The sequence below is a fragment of the Trachinotus anak genome, unplaced genomic scaffold, assembly GCF_046630095.1.
Source record: "Trachinotus anak isolate AG129_WGS33_773 ecotype Australia unplaced genomic scaffold, CSIRO_AGI_Tana_v1 ptg000004l, whole genome shotgun sequence".
Taxonomy (NCBI): Eukaryota; Metazoa; Chordata; class Actinopteri; order Carangiformes; family Carangidae; genus Trachinotus; species Trachinotus anak.
The window spans coordinates 1,226,106-1,240,385 of record NW_027273855.1 but is presented as its reverse complement, the minus strand read 5'-3'; the positions used below and the strand labels follow the sequence as shown (position 1 = coordinate 1,240,385).

Genomic DNA, 14,280 nt, shown 5'->3' with positions numbered 1-14,280 from the left:
ACTTTAAAAATCTATCAGATAAGTTCCATGTGACTTTAGCTCATAATAAAGTGTCTGCCATCAGAGATAAGACTGGACTATAAATCCATCACTGGCTGCTGAAGTTCTCCGCCTGTCCTCTTGGCTCCATCACCCCCAGGTTCACAGGCTGATCCTGAAAATGATCCTCGTCTCTTTGCTGATGGAAACTTCCCCCTCCTGTGCTTTCCATTTTAATTGTGCTTAAGCTCACTGCTGTTTTTCATTCTGACACATTCAGTTGGAGACAGGCCTTGGTGACATGTTTCACATGTTTCACAGGAAACAGTTTCAGAGTAAACCCTGTCTGTCATGGCTGCCACCGGCCTGTCACACAGGATCACAGCTGAGAGCACACTGCTCATATTTCTATTTTCTGCGGATCCATCGTTTTACATAACTCTTTATCCGAGGTAGACGAAGCCCCGCCCCTCCCCTGCCTCTGATTGGCTAATACTGGTCGATTTTGTTGGTTGGGGGGGGTGTTAAGGTGAGCCAATCAGAGGCGGGGCGGGGGCGGGGCTTCGCCCACAACAGACACCACTCTGCAGCGCTTCCTCATTAAATGCATGGCGGTGCTTTGTGCTCAGTCTTGGCAGGTTTATGCTTCCCTCTGCTGGACAGCACCGAAACACGGCTATTAAACACAAAAAGCTAAATAATTTTATGACACAGTAAATGCAAACATAAAAATACAATATGCATTTCACTGCATTTCTTTGTTACATTAGTTTTAATTTAGTCACTTTAAATCTTTCTCCTTCAGTGTTGTCCCATCTCCCTCTAATAACCCTGCACTGCAATCACTGTTACAATCATCAGTGTCATACTAATAGAAGCAACCAGAATGGGCTTGTAAATAAATAAACAAACAATGGTAACAATAAAATATAGTAATAGTAAAAGTGATTTGAATTTATTGAAATAATATTAAAACAACACATCAACACAGTTAAACCACAGATGACAAAAATACAGTTTGACAGACAAATGTTTTATCAGCTGATCAACAGACGCAGATGATCTGATCATCACAATAGTTCTGTCACAACTGAAGTTCGTTCAGTATCAGAGTTGTTACCGTTTATCTGTGATGAATGTAACTTCAGTTTTCACTCTGTTCTTGGTTCTTTCAGGAATATCTGACTCTGAACTGAATGTTCACCTGTGTCTGTCATTGTCATTTCATACGCTGTTATTAAATGTGTCAAAGCTGCTTTTAGTAAAAAAAAAAAAAAGTGCATCATCCTTTCAAAAGTCACAATCTTATCAAGTAAATAAGAAAAGAAAGGAAGAGAGTAAACTTTATTTATACTTCACATTTGAGACAGTGCTTCACAAGGACAAAAAGGAAACTGAATAAATACATACAAACATATTGTATACGGGGTCCAAAAGTCTGAGACAAAATATAGACACATACCGTACCATACATACCACAGAAAAAACACCACTACTACTATAAACATTAGCCTATGAGATCAGCTTTAAAGACATAGTATGCAAGTTCTGGATCTGTTCGCTGTCTCCGTTTACGCAGGAATCAGGAGCTTTTAGCCCGTGAGCCAGACGGAGCGATGCCTTCCAGCAGCTGACGCGAGCTTGAAGCCTCGATGGGCGTTCTTTTATTGACTGACACCTGTGACTTTGGCCTTCTCTGATTGGTTAGAACGGAGAGGCTCAGAAGCTGTTCACAGAAGCCTTAGACAGCACATCTCCACGTTAAGATATGTGTTGGAGCATATTTCAACTAAAAATATTACATTAAAAATGACATACTGTTGCTTTAAGATAAAGTGACTCTTATTTTGTTTTTTCCAACTTAAATGTTTCACAATTCAGGAAGCAAATTATTACTATTTCTTTAAAGTGACAAGTTATTGTATTATCAGGCATTTATTACACTATCAGTTACAAACTACTCTCTGTCTCTCTCCTAGGTTGAGCGATGTTGTCATGGTAACTGAAGTCCTGAGCTGGTTACACGTGGTTGGAGCCAGGCAGCAGGTCCGGTTTGTGCCCGCCGCTGCTCCTATGCTGGCTGGGGAGAGGGCTCTCATCTCCCTGCAGCCCCCCGATCATGGAGCCCAGGGTACCGTAGCTGCCGCCGTACGTCTCCATCTGAGCCGCCACGCTCAGGCCAGGAACGTCTGCCCGAGGCTGCGGTGGCGTTTGGTTCAACACTGAGGAGGGAAGGGAGACTGGGGTGGCGGCGTTCTCACTGAGGCTCTGCACTGTCACCGACTGGCACAGACGTACAAATGTGGGGTAAATTCATGACATAGATATAAATGTAGATGACGTTAATTAATTTTCCTTCAATTTCGCGTCATCAAAAACACAAAGAAAAAGTGTCATGACTAAGTGACGTTTCTGGTCGATGACAAAAAATTATTGACAACGGCATTCACCGTTCCATGCTAGCCAACAAGCTTAGCCTGACAGCTAAGCTATAGCTAATCCACTTCCATCTCCTGAAATGTGGATATTTCAGTCACTGAGTGGCCTATAAAATTTATTAAGGGAAGAATAATTTTCTTATCAACTTATAAGCTGTAGAAAAAATATATGGTGAGGGGGCAAAGTAACATTAAAAATGATTTATTCAGATAGCACTCAGTGCTATCGCTGGAGGCTGGAAGCTACAGTATCAGTATTACTGAATCAAACAGTAGTCTCTATATTTCTTTATTAACATGAACGATACATATTAAATACATTATTTGACCATCATAAAATTAAGACCTTCTGCCATTTATTCAGTTTCTGCACCCAGCTCACATATTACTTCAAAACGAAAAGATTTTCTGCCACCTGGTGAGTGTGAGCTCTCAACTTTCTTCCCAAAACAAATTTTATGTCGGCTCAGACACGTCCAGGGTCCAGGAGATGGCGATAAAGGATCGAGCTCAGAGCTAAGGCTGCAGTAAATACTGCAGGTAAACAGCAGGTAAAATGAACCAGTGGAGGTCAGACTGAAGTAAAATGTTTGGCGGCATGAAGATCCTTTAGAAACAAACCCCTCAGTCTTTTGCACAATTTCCAGCCTCACACTTGTAAGCACTGCTAACGTAAACAGATTGTAGCAGTGGGACAGACTTCCATGTTCATGACATGCAAACACTCAGCTCAGCAGACAAAGTAAGACAGTTGTGTATGATTGTGGACAGTTGTGTATGATTGCACAGTTTGTGTTATAAAGTTTAAAGATACTTTGCATTAATGATCCATTGTATTTAATTACCTTGAGTAAATGATTTAGGCCGATAGGCAGCCATTCGTCATCACAGCATGATCAACAAGTCAACAACAAGCCAGAAACTGGTCATTACAGTAACACACATATGACAACAACATGGCGCAATAACTAACTGAACATACCTAACAACTCATACAAGTCCAGAACACAAAAATATATATGAACATTAAAAAAAAGAAATTAGAGAATTTACAGAATTACATGGACATGTAAATTAACATACTCAAATAAAACAGAAGAGAAACTGGACTAAAGAATTTACAGACAATAAATCACACGCAGCAGGAAAAATTAAATGTGAGGAAAAATAAAGGAAACCAATCAATGCATTTATTGTCTATGTACAAGAAAGGTAAACCCACAACAGGCAGACAGTGACAGGTTGTTTAAAGCACAGAAAGGAAACAAAAACAGGGATTTAAGCCAGAACCCGAAGATATGGAGCTACAGCTACAGGACAGGGACAAACGCTCCTCTAATGACAAACATTTGGAAACTGAACCAGTTCAACTCACAGTGCCCACAGAGACCTCGCTGCCCGCCACTGTCTTCTTCTTTCTGGCCATGTTGGGATTCCAGTGGCAAACCAGACTGTCATTCTGCACACCGTAGTTCTTATGGCCAATCAGCCAGTATGTGTTCATTCTGCCTTTACCCTGGCAGGAGAAGGAAAGACACAAGAGAGTAGTGTAGTAGTGGTACTCTCCATCTTAAAGGGTCCGTTCAGCTAAATAACAAAAACAACCAACAGCACCACAGGTCGTCCATCAACATAACTATGGTTTTATATGGATTTCTCTGTGAATTCTGCTGCCACCCAACACGATATCTCCAAACCTGGCACAATAAAACATAACAAGTTTCCTGCATGAGTAGACTGTATTTGGACTGAGTCAAAGATATATTTATGTTGATATTGGATTTGGCTGAGAATTGGTTTTGTAAATATAAAGTGATTGTGTTGGGAAATGAAATAACACAAGAAAAGCTGACTGAACTTAGTGATTTCACATTTAAAGTAGGAGGTGAGGTAAAATTTATATTAACCTAACAACAAACAACAAACCTACAACTGAGTGGCAACACACCATGAAGTCACCTGTTGGTTTGTGAGCTGCCATTTTAATAACCTGCCATCTTGGTTTTTTGAAACCAGAAGAAACCATATTTGGACGAGAAGGAAAACATTTACTGAGGTAATAAATCAAGTGACAAGTGCAGCCATTTTCCCATAGACCTCAATACAATCAGACTTCTTTTTACAACCTGATGGTCATTAGATAGATAGATGCAGGTTTAAGGCTCTTCAGCACTGGCTTCACTTTTCAGACCCGTCTACATCCATTTTCATACACAGTCTATGACTACAACACAGAAAAATGACTGAACATCAAAGTTGGGATCTTTTACCTTCACTTCTATCTCTCCACGAAGCTGCAGCTCGTAGGCGTTGTCTTTGATCAGAGCCAAGTAGGTTTCTGAACTGGTGTGGATTCTCTGAGCTGACACACAAAGAATCATGAACAAGGACAAATGTTAACACTATTCCTGTTTTTAAAATTCAAATTTATTTTGCATGCATCCTCATATGTGCCACAGTGAAATATTTAACTCCTACATCTACAGACTTAAATACCAAGTTTCCACTGTAACTGTGTTTATGTGAGGTGTGTGGGAATGCATGCACACATATGTACATGTTTGTGCGTCTGGGTGAACATACGCAGGCTGGTGGACTCCATTCTGGAGGCTGTGTTGACAGTATCTCCAAACAAACAGTATCTCGGCATCTTGTGGCCCACAATTCCCGCCACACATGGACCTAAAGAGACAAAGAGCCGTGCTTCACTTGATGCTTAAGATGTTCTGCAAGAAGCTGGAACCATTAAAGAAATGCAACAGGGCTCTCTCAGGCTTCAGCTCTAGTAACAACAGGTCAGTCAGCCAATCAGAAGAGAGGATCTGAGCCATGGTTCTCTGCTAGAAAACTGTTTGGATTGAGTTTCTGCCCCAAATGAGAGGAGTTTAAATATCTTGGGTACATTCAAAGTAAAACGTAAAAATATTACTTTACAAATTTGACTTATTCACAGTTTTTATCAGTTAAAACATCACAAAACCAAAATGGAGCAATTGGTTTTTAAAGTTGTCATAAAGCAACTGTTGGTCCTCTAGAGGAAAAGGTGAAGGGGTTATCACAAGACCATCAATATACATATCCACTTTTGATGGTAACCTGGCCAGTAGTCTCTTGTCCTGAAATATGGTATTAGACGACACCCACTGGTATCACTGAGTCGCTGTCCCTATCGAGCCCTGCACGTATTATCACTGTGTTGACGGTGCAGACCTGTGAGCTCCTCTCACCCGTGTGGATGCCGGCGCGGAGCTGAAGTCTCTGGTTGGGCATGTGAGGGATGGAGACCTGTCTGACGGCTGCTACCAGATCCAGCGCCATCTTAGCGACCTCATCAGCATGTCTGTCCCCGTTCCTCTCAGGCAGACCGCTCACCACCATGTATGCGTCCCCAATCGTCTCCACCTGGTTTGATCATTCAGTTTTGCTCATAGATAGATGGATAGTCTAAATTAGCAGCACTAGTGTATAATGGCATAAGTGGATATTAATTACACCTGTGCTTTTCCTGTTGGACGGTTTTCCCACATATACACAATGTTGACGTACTTGTACTTTAATGAAGTATTTCCATTTCATTATCATTCATTTTACTCCACCACATTTATCTGACAATTCACTTTTCCAATTAAGATTTTTACATTAAAAGCACACAATAAGTTTATAAAATATAATACAACACCTTTCACATGGTTTCATTTTAGATAGGAGGTCAAATTATCCAATATTTCACAAAAAACAAAGGTAGGAGAAATTTTCCAAAAACTGGAAATAGATTTTATGGATCACTAATAAAACATACCAGGCCTTACTTTGTATCCAATTAGACAAAACTGGAAATAATATGTTCTTCATTAGACAGTAAACAAACACAGGAACAAACACAGAATTATATGTGTTTGGTTTCTAATCAGAGAATAATTTAGTTGTATGGTGTCTAATCAGGTTGTGACTGTGTCTGTTTACTGTCTCATGAAAAACATATTATTTCTAGTTTTGTTGATACAAAGTCTGACTTGTTACGTCTTATTAATGAACTGTAAAGTAAAATGCAAGAAACATATTTATGCATCAAAACTTCATCATCAAACTCTCAGTTTTTCTTCTTCCCTCTCCCATTAATCAGATTTATCTGGCGACCCTTCGGATGGGCCCGACCCCTAGGTTGGGAACCACCAGACTAAACTAACTACATTCTTGTATAATAAAATATTACACACAATAAATATAAACAATAAAATAGTTTTACACACTGAAGCATCAGTGTTATAAATCAAATAATAATATAACACAGATTTTTGCTTTTGATAGTTTGATTCTGATTTGAATCAGATTTAGCTGAAAACACTTCTGCCCTTTTTATACATAAAACACACTTTTGAATGCATAACTTTTAGTATTTTGACTGATTTAGGTGAAGTACTGTGAATGTGTGGTGCAGTTCTTCCCTGTGGCGCGAGCTGTGCTGTCAGCGCTGGCTGCAGGTGGAGAACCAGGCAGCCTCAGCTGCAGCTTATCACACTAATTAGCAGCCTGAGAAACAACCATCTGCTCCGTCTCTGCTGCAGGTTGTGCTGCTTTCAAACTAAGTTTAACTGAGGACTGAGCTGCACATCGCTCGCTGCTTGAATATAGTGTTTGTGTGTGTGTGTGTGTGTGTGTGTGTGTGTGTGTGTGTGTGTGTGTGTGTGTGTGTGTGTGTGTGTGTGCTACACAGCTACTGCCTCTTTATTTGTCTACAGCCAAAACACTGCCATTGTTTTTGACCTGAGTGTGTAATGTTAATATTAAAAGAATGGACCAACACTTCAGGATATATTCTCATCTTTCAGATGTTCTGATGTTAATGAAAAGAAGTGGTGAAAGTAAAAGTTCGTGAACAGTGTGTGGACATTTCATTACCTTGTAGACATCATAGGACTCGATGCGTGTATCAAAACACATGTAGAGGTTGTTGAGCATCTCCACCACCTGCAGAGGAGTGCAGGACGCAGAGATGGAGGTGAAGCCCACGATGTCTGAGAAAAAAATGGTCACCTGGAAAAACATGGAGAGAAGTGACTCCACCAGTGTGTAAACTCACTGGTTTCACTGGGCAAAAATAGATTTCAATATCTTTATCAATTTTTCTGATCTGTCCAAACTTTTTCACTTGTCTGAGGGGAATTATTTTTCATATAATCAAATGTCTGAAAGGTTCAATAAATCAGATATAAATAAGATCAGTTTCCCAATAGGTGAACTTAATTTTGTGTAACATGTTGATTACTCCAAATTAAATAATGTAATCTAATACTAATATAAATAAATCAGCTTGAGGCTGAACAAAATCTGTTCCCTGATTATTTTTGTCTTTTTATATTCCACAAACAACAGCTTTAGAGAATATTAACACAGTGTCAGAGCTCTTGAGAAAGAATAACTAATGCTTCAACACAGTAAGTCGGAGAAAATGCTGTGGGCAGCTGAAAGTCTTTTTAACCTGATGTCTGCAGTGGATGTGTCAGTGCCAGGCCTCATAAACATGGACATCTGTTCTGAGTGTGAGAAAATTAGAGTCAGCTCTATGTGACAAACTCAGACCAAACACTGTTGACATGGACATCTGCCTTTAGACTGTGTGGAGCTTTAAGAGACAAAAATGTGATTGGAAAAGGCATAAATGGGCATTCAGATAGAAACAAACCTGAGTTATCACTACATGAAGTATCAGCCTCAACTGTCTCTCATCACTTTATCTTAACCCTACATCTCCATCCATCCATCCATTAGTTATATTTATCCTTGAGGGTCACGGGGGGCTGGAGCCACTCCCTGCTGACACTGGGTGAGAGGCAGCGTAAACTACACCTGGCATGTTTGATAATGAGGATTTTTAGTGATGTGAGTGTTATGTGCCTGTGTCTGATCAGTAAATCTCAAAGTCTGGAAACACCTCTGACTTCCTCCATCATCAGCCTGTAACAGGTGTCCGCTGACAAACACTATCAGGGAGGATGTTGGTCGGTCTTACATTTTCTTTCTAGAATACCCCTTAGCTCTAAATCAGTTTAAAAATGAGCCCACAGTCCTATTCAGGAGCAGCCCCCCTCTGTGCAGAGTGCTTTTGGTACAGCTGCTTCAAACCTCTTCAATAAGCCAGACGCAATTTTCACCCGTATAACTTGTTTTATCTTCTGATGAATATGGAACAGGGCAATTATAGGTAATTACGCCAACAATAGCAACAAAGGCAGCAAACGCACACATTCATTCAGCATGTTTGCAGATCTTGCAGAGGAAGCCTCTTCGCAGCAGCGCCCCACAACCTCATGTAACATCGTAAGCTCTGAATTTGTTTGGGTAAATGTTAAAAGTGAGTGGGGAGGAGCGTGGAGGGAAAGGTTGTCTTCAACAGTGTCGTCTTTTTCAACTTCTTTGTCTTAAGGTTTGAAAGTTTTAACACCGATCATAAAAGGCAAACCTGACACTGAAGCCTCATATACTGACACTATGTTTAGAATATGTTTTCATTGCTCATAATCTTTTGTGCTTTTTCACCTTTTTATCCTTTTTGTATTTCAAAATCAACTCATTATCAGCGGCTATTGAAGTCTTTTTAAACAATGACATTAAAGTTATAAAATGTAACTTTCCAGCATTAAAATGTCTAAAATCTATGTTTATAAGATCTATGTTTTATATTTTGTTGAGTTGTGTTCATACATTATCCCAGGTATTTCCAGCTATTTTCAAACCTAGAGAAATCTGTAATTTTAATCATATAATGGTCAGTTTCAAGTAGCCGCCTGTCACTGACATCATAACTTCTAAGTGCATGTGTCAATGTCCTGAAATGTCAAAATTGACTTTATATCTAGTTTTTGTTGTGGTTGTTTGAGTAGATAGATTTACCATGAAAGCAGGCAATGAGTGGCTATGTTGAACGTTGGTAATAGTTTAGTGTTCTGCTAATCGTAGCCAAAGGCTCACAGTTATGAAGCATGTGCATATGTCAGTGAGAGAGAGCTGCAGAAAGCGGCCTCCCCAACTTTAATTTATGAGAGAAACAAGCTGAGCAAACCTTAGCAGCTCAGCTCCCACCAAGACCTCCTGTGTCTGCAGAACAGTGCTGGAGAAACACTGATTCTTAACATGGAACTTTTTCATTCATTTCTATTTAAAAACTACCTGAACGATTGACACTGAAGGAATCTTAACCAGGATAAGTTGACTGCAATGATGGCGACGGTGGTGAAGACAACAACTCCCATGATAGCTCTCACTGAGAGACGCCTAGCAGCAGAAAATTATATATTGTTTTAGACCATAAGTTCCTTCAACACTTTAATACCCTTTGGTTTCCATCTTGTTGTTATTGCGGAGTTGAGGGACAAAGTTGTTTTCCAAGTCACAAGTAAGTTTCAAGCCTTGGCTCTGAAATCCAGAGTCAAGTCCCCGAAGTCATCACCAGCAAGTCCAAAGTCAACACTTAAACCAAGACCAACAAATCTTTGGTCAAGTCCCAAGTCAAAATTAACTATGTCCTAAGACACGTCCCAAATCCAGACCAACTAGTCCCAACTCATGATCCAGTCTAGGGAAACAAGTTCCATGTTACATCCTGAGACAAGACCCATAAGTCCCAAGTGAAGGCCAAGAGCAACAAGTCCAAAAGTCAAGACCAACAAGCCAGGCCTAACAAGTCAAGCCTCAAGTTAAAACTAACATGTTCTAAGACAAGTCACAAGTTCCAAGTCAGGTCTCTTAGTCAGGACCAACAAGTTCCTGGTCCCAAGACAAGTCACAAGTCAAATCCAAGCCCTAAAATTTTTGTTTCAAGTCCTAAACAAGACATTATGCATCCTTCACCAAGTTTAATGCCGTTTGAAATGTTTAAACAAAGTGATCTTCTGAATGAATTTCTGCTGCTTGCAACTGAAGGGGAATAATTCAAATGGCTAAAATGCGAGTAATGTTGCAAGTCATTGGTGTAAAGGTCAAAGCTGGTAGCAAGCTTTTTTGATTTTGTCAATAATTTTGTTGATCTGTCATGAACCTAAGAGCGTTGTTGCTCAAAGCTCTTGTACAGCTGCTGTAGAACCTTCCCCTCAGGATCAATGGTAGCAGGAAGTTGACTCATCAGCAAACTAGTTTTACTATGAAAACTAGAAACTGAAGATACACATGAAAAAAATATTCTTCTGCTCCATAACAAGTTTCTCCATTCAAATTTAATTTGAAGCTGGTTTTGGTAAATATTTTAGGAGAAATTTGGTGTTTCCAAAATAGCTTGTACCAACCATTTCATAGCTCTCAGCCTCGACGTGCTTCTGTTGGCGGAGCTGCTTCGCGACTGACTTAGGCAGCATTTGGTGCAGCAGATCTTCAGCCAGCTGCCTCTGGCGTTTCAGGTCCTCAGTCCTCTCCTTCAAGCTGTGAGCGTAGTTCTGTATCCACTCGGTCATCTGCTTGAAAGAGAACATGACCACCGGGTAGATGAGGCAGGCTATGAACAGCAGGCAGACCCTCATACTGAGGCCCGAAGACACAGATCGAGACACCAGCCTGAGAGCTGGCACTGCATTCTCAAACAAGCACTGCTGAGTGTTTGTCAGAGCTTGAATCCCAATGTGAGACCCAGACAGAAGCGTCGATCCTGCTCCAGGGAGTTGCCACAAACTCGTGTCAAGAATATAAGGATGTTTTAAATCCTGGCTTAAGTTTAACTTGAGGTCTATGTTTTCTAACCAGCAGTCGTTCAGTTGTTCTGTCATAACCTTGGCAAAGCCGAGGTAGCTTAGTGCGTAAGTCCACTTGTACTGGAAGTCAGTGTGAGTTGCTATGTGGGGGAAGTCCATCAACTGGTGGTTGAGCTCTATGAACGTTACCAGAAGTCTTGCAGACAGAACGTCTCTCCAGTTTGAATTCTGTTTGACTTTGACGACAGTATCTTCTACGGTGCCCCAGATGTCAAGGAGTCTTCCGATGACCGAGGAGAAAGCAGAAGCACTTGTGCTGTTTGTATCCAGTGAAGCATTTAGAAATCCTGGAAGGCTGCTCCTCATCTCCTGGCAAAACCCAGCCAACTCAACGCTGCAAGGAAGCCCGTAGCTGTTAGTCTGAGCCGCCATTTCACCACAGAGACGACCAAACACAGGAAACACAACCCCTGAAAAACTGGCCTCCAATGTCTCGTTTCCTGTGTGTTTGGTCAATAAATGTCTCATCGTCTGAAGCTTGCCGACGAGTTGCAGGATAGCTATCGTCCTGCACGAAGTCAGCTCGTCATAAGCGGCCTCCGTGGTGTGCAGCAATTCAAAGTTGGAGCTGAGGTCAATGGATACAGAGCCAAGCAGGGCCAGGAAAGAGAGGAGGCAGGCTGTCAGGATTCGACGAACAGAGCGACTGCTGCCAGACAGAGGAAATATGGAGCACCTGGAACACAGGAACACAGCTGGTGAGTCTGCAGGAGGGGTAAGGGTTCAGTAAGCCCCAAACCAACCGGTCCGTACAAATGTCTCGGGGCAGAACTGAATCCTTTCTCACATTCACACCTGACTTGGCAAACAGCTGTATGCAGAGGATACGCATGCACTGTACTTTGTTTGAAGCCCACTGACACCAACAGAACAGGACGAATAAAAGCATGTGCTCTCAGAATTATGGACCTGAGACATTCAAGGTCCCACATTTTACACTTCTCCTGCCGCCCTGTTCACACCTGGTATTAACATGCGTCTTCAGTGATCCGATCACATCACATCTCTAAGTCCATCTGGTCACACCTGGCTTTAAAACGGCTGGTTTTAAGGCTCAGTGTCTGAATACAGGCTGTGTGCATTTCTCTGTGGACTGAGGCTTTGATACTTTCACAGTATTAATATAGAACCTAGACCTGCTTTATAATCACAAACACATGTCACATTATACGATATGGAACCTTTAAGGGACACAGGAATTGCCATTATTCATCATTATGCATTAAAAAAAGATTTTTTTTCAATCTGTATAAACAAAATAAAAAACGACAGAATAAACAGCTCACGGTGATAATAAATGTGCATCTGAGGCCGGTGATCATGGGATTTTGTGGATGAAATCGCAGTGTCTGTGTCAGGGTGAGCAGGGGGATGTGATCCTGACATGAAGAGGGACTCTGTGTCTCTGTGAAACCTCCTGCTCTCAGCACCGACACGAATCGCAGCTCAACCAGCAGCGGAGGTTTAATCCTGTGAATTCAAACTTTGTGGGAGAGTTGTGGTGTCTCACCTGCACAGCTGACAGTCGCCGTCCGCATCCTGCTGCGCCCCCGGAGCGACCCTCCTCTTCTTTATGAAGCTTCTTTTGAGAGAAGCCGAGGGCCGCGTCCCTGATGCCAAACACTCTTTTTTCATCAAGTCCAGCGATGACATGGGAGTGGTGTCGCAGTGAGCGGGGCCCCTCAGACGGCGGCCCCTCAGGACAGAGCCACCGCAGCAGCAGCACCGCACTGAGCCGGTGTCCCAGGAGTGGAAGCACCAAGTCAGCGGCAACGTCGCCTCGACTTCCGGGCACACATTTCAAAATAAAACGTTTAAATGTTGATTATTTTAAATAATGCGTCCCTGTAAACAGGCCAGGAAACAATGACATCACGTTTTTTAACCTGCACACTGAACATTGAATTAAACATATTCACTTTAAAACTACTGGTTGAACAGTATCACATTTGATCCACATTTAAAGACAGTGCTCCCTAAAAAATCTATACAGTTTTTATTCGGATGCCTCTAATTACAGCTAATCTGGCTAAATTTCTTGTAAATTTTGTTTATTTTGAAATTTAGACAAGAGGTGAGTGCGCTGCTGAACTGCATCTTTTTCTCCTTACAACAGATCCAGGAACAGGCATAGACCTTAAAGACAGGCCTCCAGTGGTCTTATTGATCTTATAGTGTTAAAAAAGGGGGAATCGTTTATTTTTATTATCATTCATAAATAACACAATGACAGAATGTATGACTATTTTGGTCATGGGTGTCAAACACTTTCTGTGATTAAACAGCTAAAAGCAAATATCTTATCAGACCGGACTGAGTTTATGGTTCTTGAAATGTTTGAGAACCACTGGTTATTATTATTTATTATTTTTATGGAACCTTCAAAGAACCTTTAGGAAACATTCCCTGAGGGGTTTCTTTACCAAGCGTTGCAGGAACGTTCATGTCATTTCATTGAAACCAGTGTTTTAATGTTGTGATTCTCCGGAGGTTATATTTGTAAAATTGTTGATGGTAGAATTTCTTGGTTGCAGTACATAATATGCACGTTTCTTGAATGTGGTTTTGTTCTGGCAGAGAACCTGACTGAGGTTTGATTCACCCGGGCGCTCTGCAAAAACGTAAAGACTGAACCTTGTACTCACTGTAGCAGCTGACATCCGCCCTGCACCAGATTCAACAGTTGCCCGAATGACTGTCACGGCCCGTTGTTCACTTTTGATCACAGCAGTGGGATTTCTTTTGTTTCCACATGTGAAGTCAGTGCAAAATAAAACCTTTAGCAGATGCAGAGATTCATTTGTCAGTGAAGGTGTTCAGTCATCACTGAATTTATATCATGTGTGGTGTTTGTTTCGTTTTGAAAGGGATTGATCATCATCATCTTAATGCTGCCGTGCAGTTTCTACTTCCACAAAGATTATTGAAGAGATAAAAATGTGCTTTGAACTAAAACTTACCTGAAGTGCCATCAAGTGAGTCTGCCTGCATGAAATCTAGTGACTTCATCCCACATTAAATCCTGAATTCAGTCACAGTGAAAAGCCAAAGTATTTCTAAAATACAGCCAAACAATGCTGATTGGTCAAAAACCTCCTTTACTGGAGACTGAACAATAGTAGTAA

The 14,280-nt window shown here is 41.2% G+C and overlaps 1 protein-coding gene across 3 annotated transcripts; it reads right to left on the bottom strand.

Moving 5' to 3' along the window:
- Positions 1-1,040: 1,040 nt before the first annotated feature.
- LOC139620005 (guanylyl cyclase C-like) lies at positions 1,041-14,173 on the bottom strand. Of its 3 annotated transcripts, XM_071475119.1 has the most exons (11): positions 14,116-14,168; positions 13,801-13,894; positions 12,666-12,939; positions 11,285-11,831; positions 10,697-10,861; positions 7,317-7,451; positions 5,645-5,819; positions 5,001-5,099; positions 4,688-4,779; positions 3,793-3,933; positions 1,053-2,262 (listed from the first exon to the last, which is right to left on the bottom strand). In XM_071475119.1, the coding sequence occupies exons 3-11, from the start codon at positions 12,806-12,808 to the stop codon at positions 1,999-2,001; spliced, it is 1,761 nt and encodes a 586-aa protein (XP_071331220.1). In that variant the 5' UTR covers positions 12,809-12,939; positions 13,801-13,894; positions 14,116-14,168; the 3' UTR covers positions 1,053-1,998. The 3 variants fall into 3 exon arrangements, with proteins under 3 accessions (XP_071331218.1, XP_071331219.1, XP_071331220.1); XM_071475117.1 differs by having other exon boundaries at positions 1,041-2,262; positions 10,697-11,831; positions 14,116-14,173; XM_071475118.1 differs by having other exon boundaries at positions 1,041-2,262; positions 10,697-11,831; positions 13,801-14,153.
- Positions 14,174-14,280: the final 107 nt, after the last annotated feature.